Source organism: Xiphophorus couchianus, chromosome 13 (assembly GCF_001444195.1).
Source record: "Xiphophorus couchianus chromosome 13, X_couchianus-1.0, whole genome shotgun sequence".
Taxonomy (NCBI): domain Eukaryota; kingdom Metazoa; phylum Chordata; class Actinopteri; order Cyprinodontiformes; family Poeciliidae; genus Xiphophorus; species Xiphophorus couchianus.
Genome location: NC_040240.1, coordinates 19,910,405 through 19,935,796, shown reverse-complemented (window position 1 = coordinate 19,935,796; position 25,392 = coordinate 19,910,405). Strand labels below are relative to the sequence as shown.

The 25,392-nt window shown below is 37.6% G+C and overlaps 5 protein-coding genes across 9 annotated transcripts; 1 reads left to right on the top strand and 4 right to left on the bottom strand.

The window, feature by feature from the left end:
• Positions 1-100: 100 nt before the first annotated feature.
• On the bottom strand, positions 101-3,013 carry LOC114155674 (gastrula zinc finger protein XlCGF8.2DB-like). 2 transcript variants are annotated; one of them, XM_028035669.1, is made up of 2 exons: positions 2,601-3,013; positions 101-1,436 (listed from the first exon to the last, which is right to left on the bottom strand). In XM_028035669.1, the coding sequence occupies exons 1-2, from the start codon at positions 2,644-2,646 to the stop codon at positions 466-468; spliced, it is 1,017 nt and encodes a 338-aa protein (XP_027891470.1). In that variant the 5' UTR covers positions 2,647-3,013; the 3' UTR covers positions 101-465. The 2 variants fall into 2 exon arrangements, with proteins under 2 accessions (XP_027891470.1, XP_027891471.1); XM_028035670.1 differs by having other exon boundaries at positions 2,628-3,013.
• A 1,775-nt stretch (positions 3,014-4,788) lies between these two features.
• On the bottom strand, positions 4,789-7,364 carry LOC114155665 (gastrula zinc finger protein XlCGF52.1-like). Of its 4 annotated transcripts, none has more exons than XM_028035659.1 (3): positions 7,078-7,364; positions 6,751-6,801; positions 4,789-6,087 (listed from the first exon to the last, which is right to left on the bottom strand). In XM_028035659.1, the coding sequence occupies exons 2-3, from the start codon at positions 6,767-6,769 to the stop codon at positions 4,865-4,867; spliced, it is 1,242 nt and encodes a 413-aa protein (XP_027891460.1). In that variant the 5' UTR covers positions 6,770-6,801; positions 7,078-7,364; the 3' UTR covers positions 4,789-4,864. The 4 variants fall into 4 exon arrangements, with proteins under 4 accessions (XP_027891460.1, XP_027891459.1, XP_027891458.1 ...); XM_028035658.1 differs by having other exon boundaries at positions 6,724-6,801; positions 7,078-7,360; XM_028035657.1 differs by having other exon boundaries at positions 6,751-7,361.
• Positions 7,365-8,900: 1,536 nt separating this feature from the next.
• LOC114155673 (zinc finger protein 90 homolog) lies at positions 8,901-11,672 on the bottom strand. The gene is made up of 2 exons (XM_028035667.1): positions 11,332-11,672; positions 8,901-9,897 (listed from the first exon to the last, which is right to left on the bottom strand). Exons 1-2 carry the CDS (start codon positions 11,411-11,413, stop codon positions 8,921-8,923), a joined length of 1,059 nt encoding a protein of 352 aa, XP_027891468.1. The 5' UTR covers positions 11,414-11,672; the 3' UTR covers positions 8,901-8,920.
• Positions 11,673-12,168: 496 nt separating this feature from the next.
• On the bottom strand, positions 12,169-25,308 carry LOC114156213 (zinc finger protein 197-like). Its single transcript, XM_028036503.1, has 8 exons — positions 24,526-25,308; positions 22,242-23,494; positions 19,281-19,338; positions 18,938-19,040; positions 18,751-18,811; positions 18,370-18,610; positions 15,608-15,748; positions 12,169-14,653 (listed from the first exon to the last, which is right to left on the bottom strand). Exons 1-8 carry the CDS (start codon positions 24,698-24,700, stop codon positions 13,167-13,169), a joined length of 3,519 nt encoding a protein of 1,172 aa, XP_027892304.1. The 5' UTR covers positions 24,701-25,308; the 3' UTR covers positions 12,169-13,166.
• LOC114155659 (gastrula zinc finger protein xFG20-1-like) lies at positions 16,421-21,132 on the top strand. Its single transcript, XM_028035650.1, has 2 exons — positions 16,421-16,550; positions 17,934-21,132. Exons 1-2 carry the CDS (start codon positions 16,505-16,507, stop codon positions 19,808-19,810), a joined length of 1,923 nt encoding a protein of 640 aa, XP_027891451.1. The 5' UTR covers positions 16,421-16,504; the 3' UTR covers positions 19,811-21,132.
• Positions 25,309-25,392: the final 84 nt, after the last annotated feature.

Here is a 25,392-nt window from a genome sequence, read left to right as displayed (position 1 = left end):
TGATGGGGATTGCATCAGACATCATCGCAACAAAAATATCTAGAAGTCCACAAACAATTATGAGGATTCATCAAGAAAAAACACCACTTTCCACCAATCGTCTGCTGACAGAGATCAATTTAATTTGGCACCAGTTCACAAATGTAAGGCACTATGCAACACAAAAGGTCCAGTTCATATCCGGGTAAAAGGAGTTCAACCTCATCACAACATTCAATACAACTTATTCCAATACAGTGGAAAACGGCTTTTGTTAGGGACCAAAACCGCTTGTGAATATTTGAGACGTCCTCTAAAAACATGCTTACTTGTCTATTTTGAACACAAAATATACCTTAATGTGCATCACTTGATAAGTAATTCAGTCATTATTGAGGTGCGTTGAAAAAAGTTCCTCGAGGCCTGGAACTGAGGACTGGTGTGCAGTTTTCTTATCTCTTAAGTTTTGACCAGAGTCTTGGCAGCTTACTCATCAGTATGGATTTTTATATGATGTGTGAATGTATTTTTCCACTTGAATGTCGCCTTACAAATGGAGCAGCTGTAAGGTCTCTCTCCTGTGTGACTTCTCATATGACATGTTAGACTTACACAGTGGGCAAAGTTCTTCCCACAGACCGAGCAGCTGTAAGGCTTCTCTCCAGTATGAGTTTTTACATGTGCCAATAAGGTGTTTTTCCTTTTGAAAGCTGCTGTACAGAGAGAACAGCTGTAAGGTTTTTCTTCAGAGTGACACTTCATGTGAACAGTTAAATACGACCTGAAACCAAAGCTTTGGCCGCAAACGGAGCAACTGAACGGCTTCTCCCCAGTGTGGATTCTTGTGTGTTCAATTAATGCATTTTTACTTTTAAGAGCTGTACCACAAACAGAACATTTGAATGGTCTTTCCCCTGTGTGGACCTTTGAGTGTTTTTGCAAGTTTCCTTTTGAGGAAAAGGTTTTGTTACAAATGGAGCAGCTGAAAGGATTTTCTCCGGTGTGTATTCTGTGGTGTCCTAACAAACCTTGCCTGCTTCTGAATGTTTTTCCGCAGTCGGGACAGATGTGTAACTTTTTACTTTTGCCACATTTTCTATCACCATCAGGAACGGCATCTTTTTTCACAGAGTCTAAATCTGACTGAGCTTCACTTTCCTCCCAGTTTCCATCACTGACGTCCGTCTCTGAAGAACAATTTGAAGTTTTGTCATTATCTGATTCCTCAGAGTCTCTGTTCCCCTCAGTCTGACTGGGAAGAAGTTCTGACAGCTGAGGTATCTCTTCCTCATCTTCACTCTTCATATGAACAGGACTGAAAGTTAACTCTGTGATCTCATTCTCCTCCTCTTCCTCTTTAATCTGAGGAGGCTTCTGGTCCTCCTGGTCTGGTCTGGGACTCCAGTCCTCCTCCTCAACAACCAGCTCCTCTTTGATCACCAACACTTGCTGGACATCTGCAGGAAACTCAAACAAGTTACTGTCAAAATCTGACAATAGACTAAAAACAAAGTTAACTCTGTGATCTCATTCTCAAATAAAAAACTACAGCTATTAAAGGTCCATAATGAAGGTCAGACAAACATTTACTGAAGATTTTGTAGCCATGTGTACCGCTTCAGAAAAATGCAACTGAATTTGGGGAAAAATAAAACTGATTTTATAGGAAATAGGCATAATGTGGCAGTTTGTCTTAATTTTTTACTCTATCATCCAGCATTCTGTTACTTTTAAAGCATAAAAATAAACATGGTGCGTGTAAAAAAAGCCTTAAGTGATAACTTGGGAACTAAAATGCACGTTGTATGTTTGCCACTGTTTTAACACAACTTTTTCCATTTGTTTACATAAACTTCAAGAACATAATGGGTGCTAGTCATTTTGCTCCTTTGTTAGACATTTTTAAGGCCTAAAATTAAGATAAAATATTATTTTTATGACAAAAGGAGCACTGCCCAGCAATCTTAACAGGGCAACTATGTTTTAAACCTACACTAGGCCAGCTACAATCATTATGTCTGTTAAATTAACCTCAACAAATCAACCAGAGAATATTAGATAATGTAAGTTATTTTTCATCTAAAAGAGAGCCGAACAGCAAAAATTACAATATTCTGTAAAATAAACTACTGCTAAATCTAGCATGTATTTGTGCTATAACGTTTTTGTGTTTATGCATAAAGTAAATTAAGAACAAATCATGTAAAAAGAAAAAAATACCATAACTGTCAAGATTCATTTTATTTTAGAAGCTGTAGAAGCAATTCTTGCCTGTAATAAAACCAGATTATACATTATTATCTCAATTTCTTTAAGATAATAATGTTATAATGCTATCAATGTATAATAACTTATATTGTGTTGTAATATCATAAATATTATACTCAAACTGATTTCTGTCTAGAAAAATTGTGAAGCATTTTGCTTAAATTTGGTTGTATGTAAATAAATCAGTGATTCTAGGACAATGTTCACAAACTTGCTCGCCATATTTTCTCCGGTTTTGTTTCCATTTGAATTTAATTAACGTTAGTTTGTGTTTGAATGTGTGAAATAACTATTGCAAACAAAGGTATTGATCCTAAAATGTTACAGTTGTGGAAAGATGTAAACATAATCACCATAAAACTGAGAGTCCGTCTGCTCACCATCTGGCGGCTCCTCCATCGTCCTTTCCTTTCTCCTGAACTTCCTATGTTTTCATACAATCGCAGCAGAATATTTTATCTCCTTAAAGTCCGTCAGAAACAGTTTTTTCTTCATCAAAGTGTCTCTGACTCGCTGTGCTGCTGTCTGTCTCCAGCTAACCAGCTAAGCTAACACCGCTACTTCCGGGAGGAAATTTAGCTATAAACAATTTAAGAAAACACGAAAAACGCAACAGAGATTAATAATGAGCTTTAACGGAAGCCATTACACTCGCAGGACATTCTCAACGAAGTACCTTCATACACCGAAGGGAAAATGGAAACTAATCTTGCAGGAGTAGCTTCTGTTGACAGTCGAAGGTCACTTCCGGCCGTTAGTTTTCGGACCGGTTTGGCCTTCATAATAAAAGCTCGCAATAAATCTCAACATTACTGAGGAAGTCGTGACTTATTTAGAGATTAGACGACAAAGTGATGGTAAATAGTAAACAGGTTGAAATCATCGACTTTTTACAACATTTGAAATTTTAAAGAAAGTCTGTGTTCAAGTTTTTTACCTTTTAAAACAAGCAAAGTTCTTTGGACATTTTCTATTAAGGCAACTTGGCTAATGCTTTAACAAATTATTACTTCTGTAGATGATAAAAACACATGAAAAAACTTAACCAAGCAAGTTGGAAAAGGAATAGACTTTGTTTATAATACATTGTCAGTATAAATAAGTCAATAAAGTCAAATCTGAAAATGGCAGGAAGTAAGAAACTCATTATAATCATAATAGCTGTCTTTTAGAAAGTGATTGAAATTCTTAATAGCTTTCATTTGCATGTTCCAACAACCACATTCTATGTTAAACCAAAACACGAAAACATCTCACTCTGTAAGCAACAAAAACACGGGTCAACATTCATCTTCACATTTATTAAAAATCTGGAAAATGTTTCAACATTTAGTTTCCCTGTGATAAACCAAACAAATATTTTGTTACATCACAATCAGAATCAACTATATTCAACAACACAAACTAAGAACTGACTTTGGCTTCGCTTTGCTCTTAATAAAGGCATTTAAAATATTAATATAAAACACTGATTTAAACCTGTTTAACATGAAGTTGATCAACTTCTGGAATCTGTAACATTAATCTTGATACTCTGGAACCAAGATGCTGCTCAGTTACAGTGGTGTTTGGGGTCGCTGTCTTGGTAAAACATAAATTTTAAATCAAGTCAAGTTTATTTGTATGTCACATTTCAGCAACAAGGTGGTACAAAACTCTTCACATGATAATTTCTGGGGGGAGATTCCCCTAAGGCAGGCATGTCCAAAGTCCGGCCCGGGGGCCAATCACGGCCCGCGGTCAGATTTCATACGGCCCGCAGCTTGGGTTTTATAATGTATTATTTATGGCCCGCCTGCACCGTGAAACAGAATAAATAAATCATAAAACTTGAAACTGTTATTCCTCCTTTCACCAAATGGTGGCAGCACCACTTTAATACTATCAGTCTCTGCCTCTCTCCACTCATTTCTGCCATGGCCACTGCAAAGAAAACAAGTTTACAGTGAGGGCCGCCGCTTTCAAGAGAGAACAGTGTGGCACTGAGAGTTGAGGACATGAAACTGAGTGTTTTGAACGGCAACATCTGTCACTATCAGCAGTGAAGAGCCAAAAGAACATTTATGCACTTGGATTTATGGCACTTATTTTTATTAAACTCTTGAGTAAGATTTGGTTATGAACCTGTAGATATAGTAAATGACGAGCAAAATTCACTTGTTTTAAGATTTAATAATAACAGACAACTTTGCATTACTTTAACTCCTGTTTAAAATGTTCTTGAGGCAAAGATATTTTTAAACTCATGTAAATTTAAGGTATTTCATACAGTTTGTTCAATGTTATCTGACTCTCCAGATATGAAAGAAAGGCAGAATTTGGGTTTTTAGAGTTGTTCTCATTTGCCTGAGTGGCTTATATTTGTTTTTGTTTTTTTTGTCATTTGAAAAATAAAGATAATTGTGACAATGAAAATTGTTTTATAACAGTGTGTGAAACTTTTGTAGTTAAAAAATGTCCGAACAAACTATTGGCCCCCGGGCATCTTCACTTGATCAAATCTGGCCCTCTTTGCAAAAAGTTTGGACACCCCTGCCCTAAGGTATATGGAAATAACATTTCAAGTATTTTAATGTATTGAAGCTGAACATGAACAGTCCAATTCTCACAGACTTAATTATTGAGCTGCATGGATTTTTGAGTGTTTTAAAAAAGTTTTTTTCCATTTGAAAGTGGCCTTACAGACAGAACAGCTGTAAGGTTTTTCTCCTGTGTGACTTCTCATGTGAACAGTTAGATATGACTTGGAACTGAGACTCTGGCCGCAGACCCGACAGCTGCAAGGCTTTTTTCCCGTGTGGATTTTTATGTGTTCTGACAAAGTTCTCTTTTTTTTAAAAGCAGCGTCACAGACAGAACATTTGAAAGGTCTGTTCTCTGAGTGGATCTTAGCGTGTTCTTTCAATGTTCTCCTGGAAGGAAAGTTCCTTTGACAGATGGGGCAGTTGAATGGTTTCTCTTTTGTATGAGACCTCATATGTCGGATTTCGCTTTCTTTCCACTTGAACATTTTTCCGCATACTGAGCAACTGTAAGCCTTCTCTCCAGTGTGAGTTTTTACATGTGCCAATAAAGTATTTTTCCTTTTGAAACTAGCTGCACATAGAGAACAGCTGTAAGGTTTTTCTTCAGAGTGACACTTCATGTGAACTTTTAGATAGGAGCTGAAACCAAAGCTTCGGCCGCAGACGGAGCAACTGAACGGCTTCTCCCCAGTGTGGATTCTTGTGTGTTCAATTAGTGAGTTTTTCCTTTTAAGAGCCACGCCACAGACAGAACATTTGAATGGTCTTTCCCCTGTGTGGACCTTTGAGTGTTTTTGCAAGTTTCCTTTTGAGGAAAAGGTTTTGTTACAAATGGAGCAGCTGAAAGGATTTTCTCCGGTGTGTATTCTGTGGTGTCCTAACAAACCTTGCCTGCTTCTGAATGTTTTTCCGCAGTCGGGACAGATGTGTAACTTTTTACTTTTGTCACATTTTCTATCACCAACAGGAACGGCATCTTTTTTCACATAGTCTAAATCTGACTGAGCTTCACTTTCCTCCCAGTTTCCATCACTGACGTCCGTCTCTGAAGAACAATTTGAAGTTTTGTCATTATCTGATTCCTCAGAGTCTCTGTTCCCCTCAGTCTTACTGGGAAGAAGTTCTGACAGCTGAGGTATCTCTTCCTCATCTTCACTCTTCACATGAACAGGACTGAAAGTTAACTCTGTGATCTCATTCTCCTCCTCTTCCTCTTTAATCTGAGGAGGCTTCTGGTCCTCCTGGTCTGGTCTGGGACTCCAGTCCTCCTCCTCAACAACCAGCTCCTCTTTGATCACCAACACTTGCTGGACATCTGCAGGAAACTCAAACAAATACAAGTAATATCAGTTTTCATATAAAGTGAAAACTGTGTTTATTATCAAACTTTGACAGTAAAAACTACAAATCAATGTACTAAACTATTTGGGGAAAATCTGACCACAGCACCGCACCAACAGAAAAACATGCTACAAGCACAATTATCAAAAAGTCTTATCATTGTTAAGGTAGCCTTTTAAAAAACATTCGGCGTCACACATACATTTACAAATAGAGAACAAATCATGTTAAGAGAAAGAATTACCACAGGAATCATATATTCTGCAAGCAATAGAAAATAAAACCAGACGTTACATTACTATCTTAATTTATTTGAGAAACTGCAGTGAGCGTGTTCTGTTAAAAGTTATTATACAGCAAGAGTTTCAAAGGATTCCTGAATAGAAAAATTGTGAAGCATTTTGCTTGAACTTGGTTGTATGTAAATAGTGAGTGAGTGATTGACAATGCTCAGAAACTTGTTTGTTATATTGTTTTTCCCCGTTTGTTTTGTTTACATTTCTTACATTTAATAAGTGTTAGTTTGTGTTTGAATGCATTACATTATAATTGGAAAGAAATATATTGTTCCTAAAATGCTAAAGTTAAGGAAAGATGTAAACATAATCACCATAAAGCTGAGAGTCTGTCTGCTCACCATCTGGTGGCTCCTCCATCGTCCTTTCCTTTCTCCTGCACTCTGGACTTCCTATGTTTTCATACAATCGCATAAGAATATTTTATCTCCTTAAAGTCCGTCAGAAACAGTTTATTCTCTATCAAAGTGTCTCTGACTCGCTGTGCTGCTGTCTGTCTCCAGCTAACGGGCTAAGCTAACATTCGGACCCAGTGCTACTTCCGGAAGAAACTTCAGCTAAAACCATTTAAACCAAACACTAAAAACATAATCGAAGCTATTAATAACAACTTTAATAGAAAAGCTATTATACTCGTATGGCCTTCTCCACGAAGTGACTTAACATACCGAAGGGGAAAAAAAGGAAACTAAACTTGCTCACGTAGCTTCTGATAGTGGAAAGTCACTTCCGGTCGTTTGTTTTCGGGTCGAATTGACCTTCAGAATAAAAGCTCGGGTAACCGGTGTATACTAACGCTCCTGGACACGTGCCATCGTTATATGCTCTGCGTTGTGTTATATTGAAGAAAATACCCGCACCACAGTATTTGCTGGTGGAGGCCTGAACAAATGGAAATAAAAATGCTCGGTAACAAGCAGCTCTTCCACACACAAGAATCCTCCTGTAAACAGATAAGCACATGGAGAAACTCCATAACTGTAGCATAGCATCAGCTGTAAACTAGGGGGAAATGTACTTGTGACGTCAGCTAAATGACTCCTCTTTGTGTTTTAACATATATAAACACTCACAACTGCGTGTGGTCACATTTACATAAAACGTGAGCTCAAGAAGAACAAGGAGACTTTACCTCGTCTCAGGTAAAGAGCACTGACGTCATAACAATGCGCTCTTTTAAAGTGACAGTACAGGTCTTAGAGCTAATAATGCGTTATAGAAAACTCTTTAAACATAAACAAAAATGAGGATTATATAGTGTTAATCAGAATTTGGTGAAATTTCAAACATTCTAGTAATAAATAAAAGCATCTTTTCTCGAGATGTTACACTCAAATCACAGCATACAGAGGAATTACATTATTTACTTTAGAGTATTAGAAGACAAAATGATACTAAGCAGGTTGAAATCATTAATTGATTAACATATTTAGGCGTCACTTTAACAATAATTGAACTTGGGAAGGAAGCTCAAAAAATTCTGTATCCAAATTTTTTTCTTATCTTCTAAAAAAAGGAAAGTTCTTTGGACATGTTCTATCTAGGTCACTTTGTTAGCTCTTTGACACATGTTGCCTCTGTACATCATAAAAACTTATTTTAAAAACTTAACCAAGCAAGTCGGATCTGTTATTGGTCTATTCCAACAATGTTGTTAAAAAACAAGTCAATAAGGTCAAACCTGAAAATGGCAGGAAATAAGAAACTCATAAGTTGATCAATTTGCCTGAAAAGGTCCTATGTGCTTGCATATGAGATACTTCTAAACACATTGTTTAAAGTGATTAAAACTCTTATACTGCTTTTAATTCCAAGCACTCAAACCACTGGGAAACCGGCATGCTCTAAACTAAACCACAACATGAAGAAACCGTCTCAGTCCACACAGGAAGAGAGATAAACATCAGTCAATATTTTTCTTCACATTTATTGTAAAATCTGGACGTTTTACAATATTTAACTTCTCTGTGATAAAACCAAGCAAATATTTAGTTACATTATAATAATAATCAGCTTTATTCAACAACTTTACACACCAACAAATATCTGACTTTGGCTCAACTTTGCTCTCAATAAAGACATTAAAAATATTAATACAAAATACTGATCACTGATTTGAATTTGTGTAACACAAAATTGATCAACTTCTGGAATTTGTAACATGTGGAACCACTTACTGGTGTGTTTGGGGTTGTAGTTTTGCTAAAACACCAATTTTAAATCAAGTCAAGTTTATTTAAATAGGAAATTTCAGCAACAAGTCAGTTCAAAGTGCTTCACATGATCATTTTTGGGGGGAAATTTCCTCTAAGGTTTACGGAAATAACACTTCTTCAAGTATTTTGATGTATTAAAGCTGCTACCAACATGAACACTACCATTCTGAAGGATTTCATTATTGACCTGAATGGACCCTTGAGTGTCTTACAAAGGTTTTTTTCCATTTGAAAGTGGCCTTACAGACAGAACAGCTGTAAGGTTTCTCTCCTGTGTGACTTCTCATGTGAACAGTTAGGTATGACTTGGAACTGAGGCTTTGGCCGCAGATCCGACAGCTGCAAGGCTTTTCTCCTGTATGGATTCTTGCGTGTTCTGACAATGTTCTCTTTTTTTTAAAAGCAGCGTCACAGACAGAACATTTGAGGGTCTGTTCTCTGAGTGGATCTTAGTGTGTTCTTTCAAGGTTCTCCTGGATTGGAAGTTCCTGCGACAGACGGAGCAGCTGAAAGGTTTATCTTTCGAATGACATCTCTTATGTCGGGTTTCACTTTCCTTCCTTTTGAACCTTTGTCCGCAGATGGAGCAGCTGAAAGGTTTGTCCTCGCTGTGACACGTCATGTGCCGATTTACGCTCTCCTTCCTGCTGAAGGCTTGCAGACAAACAGAGCAGCTAAAAGGTTTCTCGTCACTGTGACACCTCATGTGGTAAGTTAAAGTTTCTTTCTTTCTAAATGTCTGACCACAAACAACACAGCTGAACGGTTTTTCTCCACTGTGTGTCCTCAGGTGTTGCACTAACACATGTTTCCATGTAAAAGAGGCATTGCAGATGGAGCAGCTGAAAGGTTTCTCTCCTGTGTGAACTCTGTTGTGCCTCAACAAATCAGACTTTTGGTTAAATGCTTTCCCACATTCACTGCAGCTATGGAGCTGCTTGCCTTTTTCACTTACAGGAAATTTATTGTTCCCTAAAGAGTCTAAATGAGATGGAGTTTCACCGCTCTCCTCCCAGTTTCCATCGCTGACGTCTGTCTCAGAAGAATCTGCATGACCTAATTCTGAACCTCTGTCTCTCTTCTTCTCAGATTGGCAGTGAAGCTGAGGTTTCTCTTCATCGTCTTCACTCTTCACAGGATTGAATATAAACTCTGTAATCTCATTCTCCTCCTGTTCCTGTTTGATCTGTGAGTGTTTCTGATCCAGGTTGTGACTCCAGTTCTCCTCCTCAGCAGGAAGCTCCTCTTTTAAAACCAACACCTTCTGCACATCTGCAGGAAACAGAAACACAGGAAAGTTACAGGAAGCTCACAAATAAAACAAAAATACAAAGGAAGATCAAATCCAGATTACAACAAGCTTTACAGCCATAACAATAAACGCAACAAGGAGGTGGATTATTGACGTTTTGAGGACATATGAGCTCCAGAGACAAAGGGAACTTAATTAAATAAGTTGGTAGGTTGACGCCAGCATGATATCAAAAGAAGTATTGTAACTAATCGGTACAAAAGCTGTCTAGTATATATAGTTGTAACATTCCAATGCAACTATAATCAAGTATACAGGACCAAGCAGAAGATCTGAACTGGCCATCTCAGACTCCTGCAAAGGAAACCAACAATTTATAGAAACTGAATGTTTTTTTCATGAAGCTTTACCATCTGATTACAAACCCATCCAGACTCATCCAGTTTTCTTTAACTACCAGAAATGACCTCAAGCTGCTGTTCATGCTGAGGACAATACATAATAAGAAGAATTAAGATATGTAAACTTTCAATCAGGATCAAGTGGGTAGTTTCTGTTGTTGTTTTTATAGTTAAAAGGGCAAAAACTACTGTTAAAATTAAATAAAAGGAATTTGTATTATCATTAATAATTTTACTTAAAATTGGCCATAAATTTGGATTAAATTCATGAACAGCTTAAAGCGTGAGGCTGTATTTAGTTTATTTTGTGGTAGTTTTGATTGTCTTATTTCGTCACTTGCAAAGGAAAATATTGTTTTTGTTCTTTGTGACTCTTATAAATTAAACCAGGGGTCCTGCAGCCTTTACAACCCAAAGAGCCATTTTTACCCTCAGCCCAGCTAGATAAAACACATTTAGAGCCAAAAATGTCACACAGACTTTTGAAAAAAGACTGCTTTTGTTAGGAATATATTCTATTGTAAATTTGTTATTTTAAAAATCCACAAATTTATTTATATTTTTACATTTTTAAACTAAAGAAATATTTTGCAATAAGAGGATGGATACATTTTCTGCAATGGGATGTTATTTGTGGAAAATTATATATTAAAAGGAAGAAAAAAGAAAATCAAAATTTCCAGCCTGAGCAGAAAATGGATCTAAAAACAAATAGACACTTAAAGTAGCGTCAACACAATGACGCTACTTTAAGTGTCATTCTGTTGTGAAAATTCAATTATTACATGAAAAAAAGGAAATACTGCAAGAACTTGCATTTTTTATTATATCTATAGCTTTTTTTTAAAAGTATTACTTCTTTATAATCCTGGCTATGGTTAAATAGATCCTGCTGTGACTCAGACTGTCGCTAATTTCTGTCTGTCTCACTATTTATAAAACCACTTTCAGCTTTATGAAAACAAGCATCGACATTTTGTCCACTTCTGTCTTGTGTTTTTGCAGGTTATTTCCTGAATGCTAAACATTTACAGAACTGAAGCGCTAAATTACCATCCAGCTGAGAGTCCATCCGCTCACTGTGTGTCGGTTCCTCCATCTCTGTTAGCTCACGTTTCTCCAAGGCTTTGAACATCCGAGGTTTTCACTCGACTCCATCAGAAACACTGTCTGTCTGCTGCAAGCTAACAAGCTAAGCTAACACTCTGAGCTTCTGTTGCTTTCGGGAGAAAATTTAACTAAACAAAGTTGTCAAAGATAATTAAAACCATTGCGACTTTCAAAATGTGTGTATAAGTGACGGGGTAAGGCAACATTAACCAGGATATTTCCCCAACACTGTCAGGAGGAAACTAAACGTTGTTCGGATAGCTTATGCTGCTAGGAGACAAACACTTCCGGTATAAGAGGGCTCTAATGGCCTTCAAAATAAAAGCTCGAAATAAATGGTACTTGAACGCTTCAAAGTTAAGTTTTTTTTCCATGCAGGTTCTCCAAATGACCAACGCCAGTGTGTCCAAGAAACAAAATGTATTTTAGTTTTTAGATTTAATAAGTTTTCTTTAATGAGACATTTATTTTTTTATAGAAAATCCATTCATAACAAATATTTCTAACACTATTTGTACCCTTCTTTCTTGAAATGTTATTCATATGTTGCACCAGGGAAAAACTGCTGAAGCTAGCATTTTAAAATTACTTTTACATTTTTAAAATATTGCTAAATTTTGTAGTCCACAGTGAAGGATCTAAGGAGCTGCAGGCTTTCTAGCTAAAGGCTAATAAATGGACTGGCTCCCAGGTTGGACACAAACCACACAAAACTATCAAACTTAAATGGTTTTAAAATAAGGTATATATTTAAAAACAAACAACAGAGATAAGAAAAGCTTAGCAAACAACTATTTATTATGAAATTATCAAAACTGTTTAAATCAATTACTGATTTAAAAGTATATAAATAACAAGTAAAACAGCCCAGATTTAGGATAAATCAAATTAATCTAAATGAAACTCTTTAAAATGAATAAAACTAATAATCTTCCATCAGATCAACTGTTTTTTTCATTCAGAGATGACCCGTGGGGTGAAGAGATTCTGCCTTCAAAGGCAGCAGCCATAACTACAAACATCATTGAATGTTCAAATATTGTGCATGAATCTGAAGGAAGGATAATTATACTTAGTCTGAACAAGTTTCCATGTAAAAATCCCATGGAAGTCACAAATTGTGTGTAATTTAATGAATCCAGCTGTTCACTGAAGGCCTCATAAGTTTGTTTGAGAAGATTTATGAACAAACAAGAACATAAAACCAAAAAACACAGCTACAGGTCAGGGAGGAAGCTGTCGATACATTTTAAGAAAGTTGGAGTTAAAAAACACAATCCTACTGTTTTAACATCCCATTCAAAAGTAAGGCACAATTACAAACTTATCAAGACGTGATCCATCCGCCTAAACTCTGAGTCCAGGCAGGAGGAGCTTTAATCTGAGACACAGCCGAGAGAAAACAGAGAAGTCGTTTTCACAAACCTGTTAAAGTCATGCTACTGATAGTAATTTGATGCTAATGTGTTAAAAATATTTTCTTTTTCTTTTTTTTAACAACCAATAGAGTATAACTTCACAAGATGCTCAACATTCCTCAATTTAACGTTTTATTTTTCACGTCAGATTTCTCTTAAAATTACTACTTAATTTTCATATTATTATGAGTTTATTCTCATATCAATACAATGTAATTCTGATATTGTTCTGTTATTTCAAATGTAAAAAAAATTCTTAGCATGGTCCTATTGCCCCTTCATGCTGCAAAAACTTTCTGTTAGAGGCCATGATGATAAATTTTGATGAAACTTCATTAATCTGTAGCTTGAAAGCCAACATCAGCTCAGCTTGCTGCGTAAGCTTGAACATCGTTTCTGATGCGTTTTGGACCAGGACAGCTGGCTGAACTTCTTGTTGCAGCCCTTGCAGCTGTACGGTTTTTCTCTGGTGTGAACCCTCAAGTGCAGCTTCAAGCCATCCTTCCTTTTGAAGGTGGCCTTGCACACGGAGCAGCTGAACGGTCTCTCCTCTGAGTGGGTTCTCATGTGCTGGATTAAGGCATTCTTCCTGATAAAAGCCACTGCGCAAATGGAGCAGCTGAAAGATCTCTCACTGTCATGAAATCTCATGTGCCGAGCCAAGCGAACAGCTTTGTCGAAGCTTTGGCCGCACAACTCACAGGTAGCCTTGCTGTGAATTTTTGTGTGGTTCACAAAATCCTGTTTTCTCCTGAAGGCTTCCTGACAGACAGAGCAGCTGAACGGTTTCTCCCCTGTGTGAATTCTTATGTGCTCCACTAAAGTTTGCTTTAGCTGAAAGCGGGCCTCACAGACAGAGCACTTGTAAGGTTTTTCTCCTGTGTGACGCCTCATGTGCCGATTCAGGCTCTCCCTGACGCTGAAGTTTTGGCTGCAGACAGAGCAGCTGAACGGTTTCTCTCCACTGTGGGTTTTTAAGTGTCGCTTCAAACTGTCTTTTCTTCTAAAAGTTGTTGGACAATAAGGGCAGCTGTGTGGTTTCTGTCCGCTGTGGATTTTTGAGTGCACCACCAGCGTTCTTTCACTTGAAAAAGGTGCCTTGCAGACAGAGCAGCTGAAAGGTTTCTCTCCACTATGAGTCCTTGTATGCTCAGCTAATTCACGCTTGCACACAAAAGAACAGTCACAGATGGAGCAGCTGTAAGGTTTTCTTCCAGTGTGTCTCCTCATGTGCTGAGTTAACCATCCCTTCCTCCTGAAGTTCTGGCCACAGATGGAGCAGCTGAAAGGTTTGTCGTCACTGTGAGTTTCCACATGTTTCATTAAGGCATGTTTCAATATAAAAGCTTGCCGGCAAGAAGAGCAGCTGAAAGGTTTTTCTCCTGTGTGGATTCTCTGGTGTCTTAATAAATAAATCTGGAGGCTGAACTTTTCGCCACATTCTGCGCAGGTGTGGAATTCACCGTTTCCTGATTTACCATCCACTGAATCTTTATTACTTCCAACAGAGTTTGTATCCAATAAGTCGCTGCTTTCCTCCCAGTTTCCATCACTGACGTCGGTTTCTGAGGAATCTGAAGTGTTGTCTTCATTGTCTGATTCTACACACTGATCTGGTTCTGGTCCAATAGAAGCTCTATCCTCTTCGGTCTTGCAGTGAGAAAGCTCTGAGAGCTGGGGTTTCTCTTCATCATCTTCATTCTTCACAAGGACAGGACTGAAAGTTAACTCTGTAATCTCATTCTCCTCCTGTTCCTGTTTAATCTCTGGAGGCTTCTGCTCCTCCTGGTCTGTTTTGAGACTCCACTTCTCCTCAGAAACTACTTCCTGTTTGACCTGGTGGACGCCTGCAGGAAAACAGAAACACACCCTGGGTTATTTTTCTACAGAGTTGACCCAGACACTATCTGCTGTACAAGAAATGCATGAAACCAAAGAACTCACACATTTCTTGGTTATAACACAACAATCAACAGCAAAAACATCACTGCACTTTCTGTGTATTTCTGTCACAACAAATTTTGCTGGACAATAAATTGTCTCAAAAGTTATTGCGATAAATGATAATATTGCAGAGGGTTTATGCCTTATAACGGAGAACTATAATCTGGTAGTAAAGGAACATTGGTAACACTTTGTTTGACGGGGTGTGAATAAGACTGAGTCTTCGTTATGACAATTTGACATTAACCAAGAAATCATGATCTGACATAATGTTATAAAACTATTACTGATTAAACTTTTGCATAGTTTTTAAAGTTTAATCAGTAATACTTTTATAACAAATTTATGTCAGATCATGGTTTCTTGGTTAATACCAAGTTGTCATAACAAAGACATTTTGAATAATGTCAACTTTGTATTAAAAGTGTTATGATTTACCGAATGACACTTTATGACAACAGTCATAAATATTTATGAAGACTTACTCATGTTTATGACAGGTGTTAAGTCATGTTTATGACGGTCTAATGACAGTCTTATTCACAACCCGTCAAATAAAGTGTTACTGAAAACATTTTTGGTTTAGATTGCAAAATCCTAACTGTACTGTGGGAAAAGGACTTTGTTACTGTATTTGGGGACGATGAGTGGATACAGATTGGTTCACTTACTGGGAAATATATAAGAGAATGTAAAGGTAAACTTACCCAATATAATGTCATTCAAAAACATTACTGTGCACCTGTTAGACTGAATAGAATGGGTCTGGTTTTAAAGATGACCCACTATTTGCTGTCCTTGAAGTCGATATCAGACACTAAAAGATTAAAAACAAAGAGAAAAAGCAGAGACTTTACCAGAAAGTCGGGGATATTCCCCAGATTTTCTTCCAGTCGGTCTTTCCGCTGCTGGTTCTGGTTGCTCGGTGTCTAACTTCATCATCCTCTGGAGCTCAGACATCTTCATACAATCAGAGGAACTTCTCCATAAAGTCCATCATGAACACAGCCTGATCACCGCCAAAGCGTCGCTGTGACAACGTCCCGTCCTGTCGTTCAGTATGCTAAGCTAACATTAGCTTAGCTGCTGCCAGAAAAAAATAAAAAGAAAATACCGTTAAAACAATGAAGGACTTACATTTAGACACATTAATTGGTCAAACTAACTCCCTCTAAATGGGATATACGTGGAGAAACTGGGAATACAGTACAGCAGCAGCTGCTGACAACGACGGACTCACTTCCGTTATTCTTTGTTTTCTCCAGTGCGAGTTCAAAATAAGAGCTCAGATTTGGATACAGTAAACCCGCACGACGAACGATATTCTCGTAACTTTGGTTGGTTTTAGTTTGTGCTAAACTTTAGTGGTTATGTAATGTATGTACAGCTGAAACTACATATTTTATACAGACTCTTAAAAAAGACATTGTTTTTATGACTTTATTCATTATTATGACCTATTTCATTAAATAAAACATTAACAACTTCTCTGTTGCCATGCAGAAACAGAATTATCGAGGATAAGCTCAACCACCATGATTTGTATTACATCTAAATAATTTTTTTAATGGTTTTTATTATTATTAATAATTTGAAAAAAAAAACCTGATCAAAATAAAAAAGGATTGCCGTAGTTTGAGTTTTATTTTGAAAATCATTACCGGAAAGTAGTTTTCAACCGTTCCGCATTTGTTTATGTTGGTAGGTTAAAGTCGTTCGGAGTGAAATTTGGCCGTTTTAACCATTTTTAAAGAATGGATCTATATCAACAAAGACCATCTACTGGATCGGGACACACAGGTTCGGTTCCGTTTTTCTCTTTGTTTTACATTCATCAGTTTGTTCTGAAGTTTATATCTAAAATCGATGCTAAGATAAAGGTAGCCAAGCTATTCTTAGAACACAACCTCGCACCTGATATCGTTTTAATTATACTTATGCATTAACATTTTAAAAGTTCTATCGGTAATGCGCTGTATTTTATGCTTATTGTGTATTGTAATGATTATATTATAAAATAGCATCGATCTTGTGGGAATCTGAAGATCCCTTTAACAGTTTGTGCTACTTTGTGTTATTTGCTAAAAGTGATTGAAAATTATGGTAGGAGAACCCAAAGAGTAAAACATTTACCTCATTGTCATTGACAAAAACTCAACTAAGACAACAGTTTCTGTAACTGGTTGTGTAATAGTGTTGGTACCTAAATCTAATCGAGAGGGGAACTGTTGTGCAATTACTGCACATAAAGTAACTATGCACACAAATGTTACTTCTGATACATGCGGACTCAGTCTGCTGATGTTTTTTTGTTGCTATTTTCATTTATTTTTAGGCTCACAAGTACTTGTGAACTGACAATTTTGGCCCACATGATAAATGTGGGCCTCTGATTTAGAGAGACTAATTAACCAGACAGTAAGGTTTTGGACGGTTTGTGGGAGGAAGCTGGAGTTCCCAGCAGGGAACCCACAGACTCACAAGGAGAACATGCAAACTCCATGCATAAGGATTGGAACACAATCCTTCTTCCTGCAAGGCAACAAGGCTGCTACCGGCACCACCCTGCAGCCCACAACTGTTATTTATGTGGAATAAATAAATCGGAAAAAAAGCTCACGAACTGGTGTCACAAAAGTCTCTTTAGATGTTTTTCTGTCAGCTTTTGCCTGTTTTTTATTATCTTAGATCCATTTTGTGTTCTACTAATACATTTTTAAACATGGCAAGAAAGTTTCGCTGATATAGTGAGTGAACTCTAATAGATTGTAACTTAAATTACTGCCAAATATCACTAACTCATCCCATTAATGATCAACATTTATTCAATTTGGCCCTAAATTTGACAGACCATGTCTATTTTTAAAACCTGTCTGAAACATTATTGTTTCGCTGGCCTTCAACCCAAAGGAGACTTAATTTTACTTAATAATTTGTCTGTTTAACTGCATCATTTTATTGTGTTTTGAATTGAGCTTTTAATTAATTATTTTGTGTTTAGCTTTGTCACTTTATTTTTATGCTTTCTTTTGTCTTATTTCCTTATGACTGATGTTCAGCACATTGTTTCAGCTGTGGCTGTTAAAGCACTTTATAAACATCAAACTTTGAGAGGCTTAATGGAGCAGGTTGTTCATGTATAGACACTAATTCAAACATAAATTTGTTGTTTCTGTTTTTTAGCTACCCTGCAGGTGTTTGAAGTAAAGACTCCACCGAATCAGCAGATTAATAGCTCTGGACTGGACCAGGAGGACAAGATTTATAAAGATAAGAAAAACAGTCTGCATTCTCCTCAAAGACTAACTGAAGCTAATGTTTTTAAACATACAAGTGAAGACTATATGGAGAACATTAAAAACTGCCACTCTGCACAGCTGAGTTTAAATAGCCAAATAAAAGAAGGGGCGAGTGGTTCGGAAAGTCATTCTGACACAAAACGGCTTAGCTGCTTTTTCTGTGCAGCAGAATTCACAACAGGAGGCCTGCTGACGATACACACCTCAGATCATACAGGAGAGAAGCTGCTGACCTGCATTATCTGCAAGAAAACCGTCAGTTCAGAGTCGGAGCTTGTTAATCATGAGTGCGACTCTCTTGAGCATCCTCATAAACAAACCGAGGAACAGATTCCAACCAACAAGCTGCTCTGCTGCTCTCAGTGTGGCGACGGATTCTCCACGAGCGAACACCTCGACCTGCACCTCAGGCATCATTCCAGAGGAAAACTGTTCAGTTGTTCGGTCTGTAACATCAGCTGCAGCGACAAAGACTCGCTGATTCAGCACATGAGGCTCCACACCAGACAAACCCAGTTCACCTGCCACGTCTGCGGGAAGGACTTCGCCTGGAGGAGGCACCTCACCAAACACATGGAGGTGCACAGGAAAAGGAAGAAGGTGTTCCGCTGCAGAGTGTGTGGCGCTGAGTTTTGTACCTATTATCTGCTGTCTAAACACAAGACTATTCATCAGACATCAGAGCTTCCTCAGGAACAGACCGAGGAGGCGGCTGAGGGTGATGACATTGGCACAAGAGACCCGGTGAACACAGATTCTGATCTGCAAAAAGAGACCAACATGGAGGTTTCAGCGTCTTTTAAAACTGAAAATGACTTGTGGACAGACTCAAGTCAACTTCTGCCAAATTTCAACCTCAATGGACCCAATAACATCTCTGAGACTTACAGGATCACAAGGATACAGAAGAAGGTGAAGGAGGAGGATTTGCGGCGTCCGCAGATTAAAGAAGAAGAAGAGGAAACGGAGATCGGCAGGTTCACTTTCAGTCCTGTGCCGATGAAGAACGAAGAAGACGAAGAGAAGCCTCAGTTCTTACAGCTTCATCCCACAGAGGAGCATAAAGACTGTGTGGAAGAAGGGGAACCAGGTAAGACGGAAAAAACCTCAGAGTTTTCCGACCCCGACACGGACGACAGTGAATGTTGGAGACCGAAAACAAAACTTGGGTCGGGTTCAAATTCAGAAAGCGATTCTGACAGAAATCCTTCCAGCTGCTCCAATAACAAACCGTCGGAGTCTTTGCAACCCGAGAGCGACGACAGCGTCGACAGCGACTTCTGGAAGGACTACAAGAAGCCGCAGTTGAGTTCAAACCCGCAGAAACAAGAGCCTTTGGAGAAAGGAGTAAAATACGTGACGGACGTAAAACCATACAGCTGCCCTCAGTGTGCCAAAGCCTTCCGCTATAGCTCCTACCTGAAGATCCACATGAAGCAACACACAGAGAGGTACTTCTGTTCCATCTGTGGACACAAATCCACCTCCAGCTCGAACCTCAAGGTTCACATAAGAACTCACACTGGAGAGAAGCCGTTCAGCTGCTCGATTTGTGGGAAAAAATACACAAACAAGGCAAGCATGCTGTCTCACATGTCCATCCACGATGCGGAAAGGAAGTACAACTGCGACACGTGTAAGAAAAGCTTTGCCTGGTTCACGGAGCTCAAATACCATCAGTGTGTTGGTGAGTCGTCAGGGGAACAAACACACGAGGAGGACACGAGCATCAACCTGAAACAATACACGCTATACAGCTGAAGTGACTCATCTGCAGACGTTGCTTCAATGACTATTTTTTTCGGTTTGAAAAATTGTATGTCAGTTATTTCCTGAAGCTTCTTGAAACAGTGAGGTTTTTACTGAAAAATATTCTCAGAAATGGTTAATTTCTTAAGGAAGAGCTCAGTAGTGCCACCTTCTGATAAAAAAATAAATGAAGTTCAAGTTAAAGTGTCTTCTTGCATCCTATGGAGCTGGTTTAGTACCAGAAGCAGATTTACAGGGAAATCTGATTCTACAACTGAACACCATTTTTACTGAAGAATTTACAAAATTATTTATTTAATAATCTTCAGCTATGCTGTATCTAAAGTTTTTTGAGGTTTGCAAAAATCCAGAGACTAAGTCTGGTCTGGTCTTTTATTTTCAAACCTAAGAATGAGTTTGATTCAAGAGAAATCAATGTTTTGTATCCCTCAACTGTTTTACACATTTATCTCAGTATGATGAGTTTTCAAACTCATCATATTAAGATAAATTGTCATAAAGAGCATCTTGGAATAAGAAATACTGTCATACTAAAGTTGATATATGACCAAATAAGCTGCAGCTCCACTTGTGTCAGGAATAAAACTCTAATGAAATAGTATTTTTATTTGTTTAAACTTTTTTTTTTACTATTGTTTTTATTTATTTGTGTTTGTTTTACCTGAAATCCTGAAAGTTTGGGATAAAAATCACCAAAGCGAATCTATTCTGAGAATCTCTTCATAAAGCTGTTCCAGAAGCAGGGATCATTGGTTTTCTGTCAGGCTGCCTGAAATAATCAGGTTTCCTGAAGTGTTTGTCAGGCTGTGTGGTTTAGAAATGTGCTGATTAATGCAACAGGTTGAGTCAGATTTTCTGTTTCAGGGCTAGAATTTGTATTTTAATTTAAATCATTAATATTCCAATGAAATGAGTCCAAACTGCTGCCTTTCCAGATGAAAGGTTGTAGTGGGTCTGTTGTTAAATAAAACGACACGGACGATGCTAAGGTTGCTTTTTGTTATTTTTGTTTAATTTATTTGCAGATTAACATTTTATGTTGTAGTAATGAGGATATTGTGGATAACTGGCCATAGCGGAGTCAATTTCCACCAAAAGAAATGTAAGAGATTAACAGTTTCAATAAAAAAAAAACTTTAATACTCTTTGATGTAAAAAGTCAAGAATTTACTGGAAAAAAGGAACCTCAGATAATAAACTTAGTTGTTTTTTCACATATCAGAAATTAAAATAAAAATGTATAATTTTATTTGGCAGAAAATTACTCCTCCAATCTGTAACGGCCCTAATGTTAAGTAACATTTTTACCTGTCTTCTTCTTTGGTCAAATCATTTTCCTAGCTTTGTTTTTTAGTTGCACCAACACAAAGACTATTTGCACATAGATTTTCAACAGGCATTAAATTTTATATCACAGTTTTACAGGTTAAATTCTTTTTTTTTTTAAATCACTGTTCATGAAGGTAATACAGACCTGTAAATGATTAATTAATCTAGTAAACATGAAGTTCTTTATTTGAAGCAGAACTGTGATTAAAGATTATTATAATTGTGAAACTCAGATAAATTAACATCTGTTGATCAACACTTGAAAAAAAAACTTACATTTCAAGTGAAGCTACCAGGATCTGATCAGGCAAGTGTTTATTTATTCTCATGTCACAAATTAGTTCAGGACATATTTGTATGGACCCCACATGATCGTTTTACAATCTGATACAGTTTTAACATCAGTCGTTACCTTTTATCTTTAAGCCAATCCTGGATGAGCCGTCAATGTGCTTTTGGAGTAATTTTGTTAGGCTGACCACTGCTGGGAAGAATGGAAGTGGGATCCCAGACTAGACGTCAATGACTGTTTCTAATCTTTTCTTGAATCTACAGTATTTAGATCAGGACATGATGTGTTGGGTCCACTCCATTCTGCTTCAGTGCCTCGAAAACATCTACACACAATTCTTCCAGTTAGATGTTCTTCAAGTCAGGAGCCTGGAGCTTTGATTATGTCTGTATCTGCAAAAGAGAAGCATAAATGCTGCTGCTATTGGATCTGATGCATGCCTTGGGTTCGTTTGAGTTCAGTTCAATCCTCTTCTTGCATGGGGTTCAGAAAAAATGAAGCGGATTGCACTGCTTCATGATTTGCATCCATATTTATTTTATTTAAAATGCACCAATTATTTTTAATACCCATGACAGTTCAAGGTTTTTAGCATTTCCTAGACTTATTTGCAGTTAAAGAACTGAAGACAATGAGTCGAGTATCATAGTAGAAAAAAGGTTATTTGGGTTAAATAGGATAATATTCTACAGGATTAGGAATTAGAGAAAATATTATCACACATATTCAATAAAGTATGAGCTTTAATAGCTGTAAATAAGATGCATCCGATTTTATGTAAAGTTTGTCATCTAGAACTCATTTCTGGTCTTGATGGACTTCCAGATGTTTAGTCAGACCTCCTTTCTGTCTGTATCTTCTCCCACACACCGGACAGCTGAAGGGCTTTTCTCCTGTATGAATCCGCATGTGAACTTTTAGGTTCCCACTTTCAATAAAACCTTTCCCACACACAGTGCACTCATAGGGTTTCTCACCCGTGTGGATCTTCACATGTTTCTGCAAGCAGCCGTTCCACGAGAAACACTTCCAGCAGATGGGGCACTTATAGGGCTTTTCCCCCGTGTGACATCTCATGTGAGCCTTCAGTTGACCCTTAAAGCCAAATCTTTTCCCACACACAGAGCAATTGAGAGGTTTCTTACAGGTAGAACATCCTGTACAGTTTACATGGACTTTACCGCATCCACTTTCATCAACTTTGAGATTAGGTCCTGCTTTTAAATTCTCTTGAGGGGCTAATTCTTGTCCTTTCGCAATGTTTCTGTTCGCCCCTGCCTGGCTGTGATGATGAAGCTGCTGTGAGTGACGAAGACTGCATTTGATTATGCTGTCACCTTTGTGAACAGCCATGTGCATGTTGAGATTCCCTCGTTGTGCGTAGCTCTTTCCACAAATGGTGCAGCTGAAGGGTTTCTCTCCTGTGTGAATTCTCATGTGGACCTTAAGGTTGCCGCTCTCGCTGAACCTTCTTCCGCACACCGAGCACCTGAAAGGTTTTTCCCCTGTGTGGATTCTCATATGCTTCTGGAGACGTCCTCTCCATGAGAAGCACTTCCTGCAAACTGGACACCGGAAAGGTCTGTCTCCTGTGTGGCATCTGATGTGCAGCTTCAGATAGCTCAGGGATCTGAATCTTTTCCCACATTCAGAGCATTGGAACGAGTTCAGAACATTAGACCCAATGTCGTTCAGAGGATTTTCATGATCCTGGATTACATCACACTCCTCATCTCCAGGGTCAGTTTTTGGTGCCATCAAGTCTGGATTAGTGTAACCAATACCAGTCTCAGGTTCTCCACTGTCGTCTTCCTCCAGAATGATTACGATTTCTTCAGTCTGGCTGTCATGAAGCTCAGAAGACTGAGCTTCCACCTCCTGTTCTTCTGTCTTCACATGGACAGAACCACTAAACATGTTGGTGGTTTCAACTTCCTCTTGTTCCTTTTTAAACTGGAGGCTCTTTGGTTCCTCCTGGTCGACTGTGGAGCTTTTCTCCAGCTGCTGCTGCTCAGAGTGAAGCTTCATCAACATCTGCTGGACATCTGAACGACCTAAAGCACAGAAACACAAAGAAGGGAGGGATTTTTGCTAATAGTTACTAACATCAGCAGCTCCAGCATTGAACATAGTTCAATTTCGGTGTTTCAGAAGTGTTTTCTCCAGTAAGTAATAAAAATATATTTTCTTGCTACTGTGAAGAGTTCTGCACTACAATTTAACAACAGTAATATTTTATGTTGCCAGTTTTAGTTAATTAAAACCTTGTTTTCTTGCTAGTTGTAATTTAATTGTAAGCACAACTGGTTATAACTGATCTATTTTAGTATGTTGACAAACATTATTATGTAGAAAACATAATGTTTGAATTATTAAAAAAAATAGAGGAATACACTTTTTAACATCTTATTAAGCCAATTCAGAATAACATGAATTGTTTGACCTCCAGCTATTTATTTGTTCTTATTTATTTGCACCATGATTAAATTTCTTTTTGGGTTGATATATGTGGTTGAAATGAACATCAGAATGATAAAAACGGAAAATGTGGGATTTGGAGAACAATAAAACAGATTTCATTTGGCTTTCTGTCAACATTTGCTCCTGTCTCTCTCTTATAAATGTCAGATTTGTAGAGTAAATATCTAAAAATTATCCATTTAATATTTTTTCCATCTGAGCTGTGAAATGTGAAAAATTTAAGGAACATGACTTTTTTTTTTTTTGCCGAGTTCCGTCTTAAATTGTGCCATCCGTAATATTAATTTGTAGACATTTAACATTGCTGTCTTTTACTCTTGAGTAATTTCTTGGATGGCTACGTTTTGCTTTAACTTAAGTAAAAATACGTTGAAGTAAAGGTACTCTTACTTGTGTACAATTTTTGGGTACTCTATATACCGACCTCTATCTATATCACATTCCTGCTGCAGAAAAAACCCCCAACATAAAACCATGCAGCACTTCTTAATCATAACAAAACGTCAGATTTTTGTTTTCTGACTAAATGTAAAGCATTTTATTCCTTCAGACGTTGTAGTTGCTGTTAAGAGTTTGTAAATGAGAATTTAGTGTCGATGCAAACCTGCTTTGCGATGCTTCATTTCAGCCGTTAAAATCACATCCAGAAAGTCTCGATGGCGTCGCTCCGTCTCCTCTTCGTACTCCAGGATCGTCTCCTCCAGATGTCCCAGGATTTCCTCCACGGCCGCGGACAGCCGCTGGCTGACGAAGACCTTCAGACTCTGGAGTCTGGACATCTTTACAGCTGAAGACTTTGGCGTTTTTTGGGCTGTTTTAGACCAGAGAACCAAACCGAACCATCCTTCTGCTTAATTTGAGTAAACAAAAGAACGGTTTCCGGGTGGGTTTTCAAAATAAAAGCCCCAATTTGCGACCTCCGTGTTTTGTTTACAACTGCTTGTCATTTAAATCCATCGTGATTTTTTAAAATTTGTTTTATTTTTCCAGGTATTGGTCCAGGTAAATTTTGAATTGAAGACGTCTTTGTCTAAATTTATGCAAAATATTTACTTCTAAATCTGGGTTTTGCATTGACTTGCCACTGACTCGTGTTGTAAAAAATAGATTTCGTTTTAGAGATTTGAACATGCTTACAACATTTTGAATGCGTACTCTTGATTGTGACATCTTTGTGACAGTTAATACATCAGAGCAGAACATTTTTCTCCGTATTGGAACTCAAACTAACCAAGGTTGTGCTTTTTAAGATGTAAAATTAGTCATTTTAAATTTGGATTATTTTGTTTGGAATTGTTATAATACATATTGCCGTGTTTTTGAGTCTTTTCCTGCTACTTAAGAGATTGGAAAATTAAACGTCTATATCATATTAGAGATTCAAACAAATAATAACGAGACAAAGAGTTATAATTTGGACTTTTAAAATCAATTAAAAGCTTAATGTCAACTTTTTACCATTATTATTATT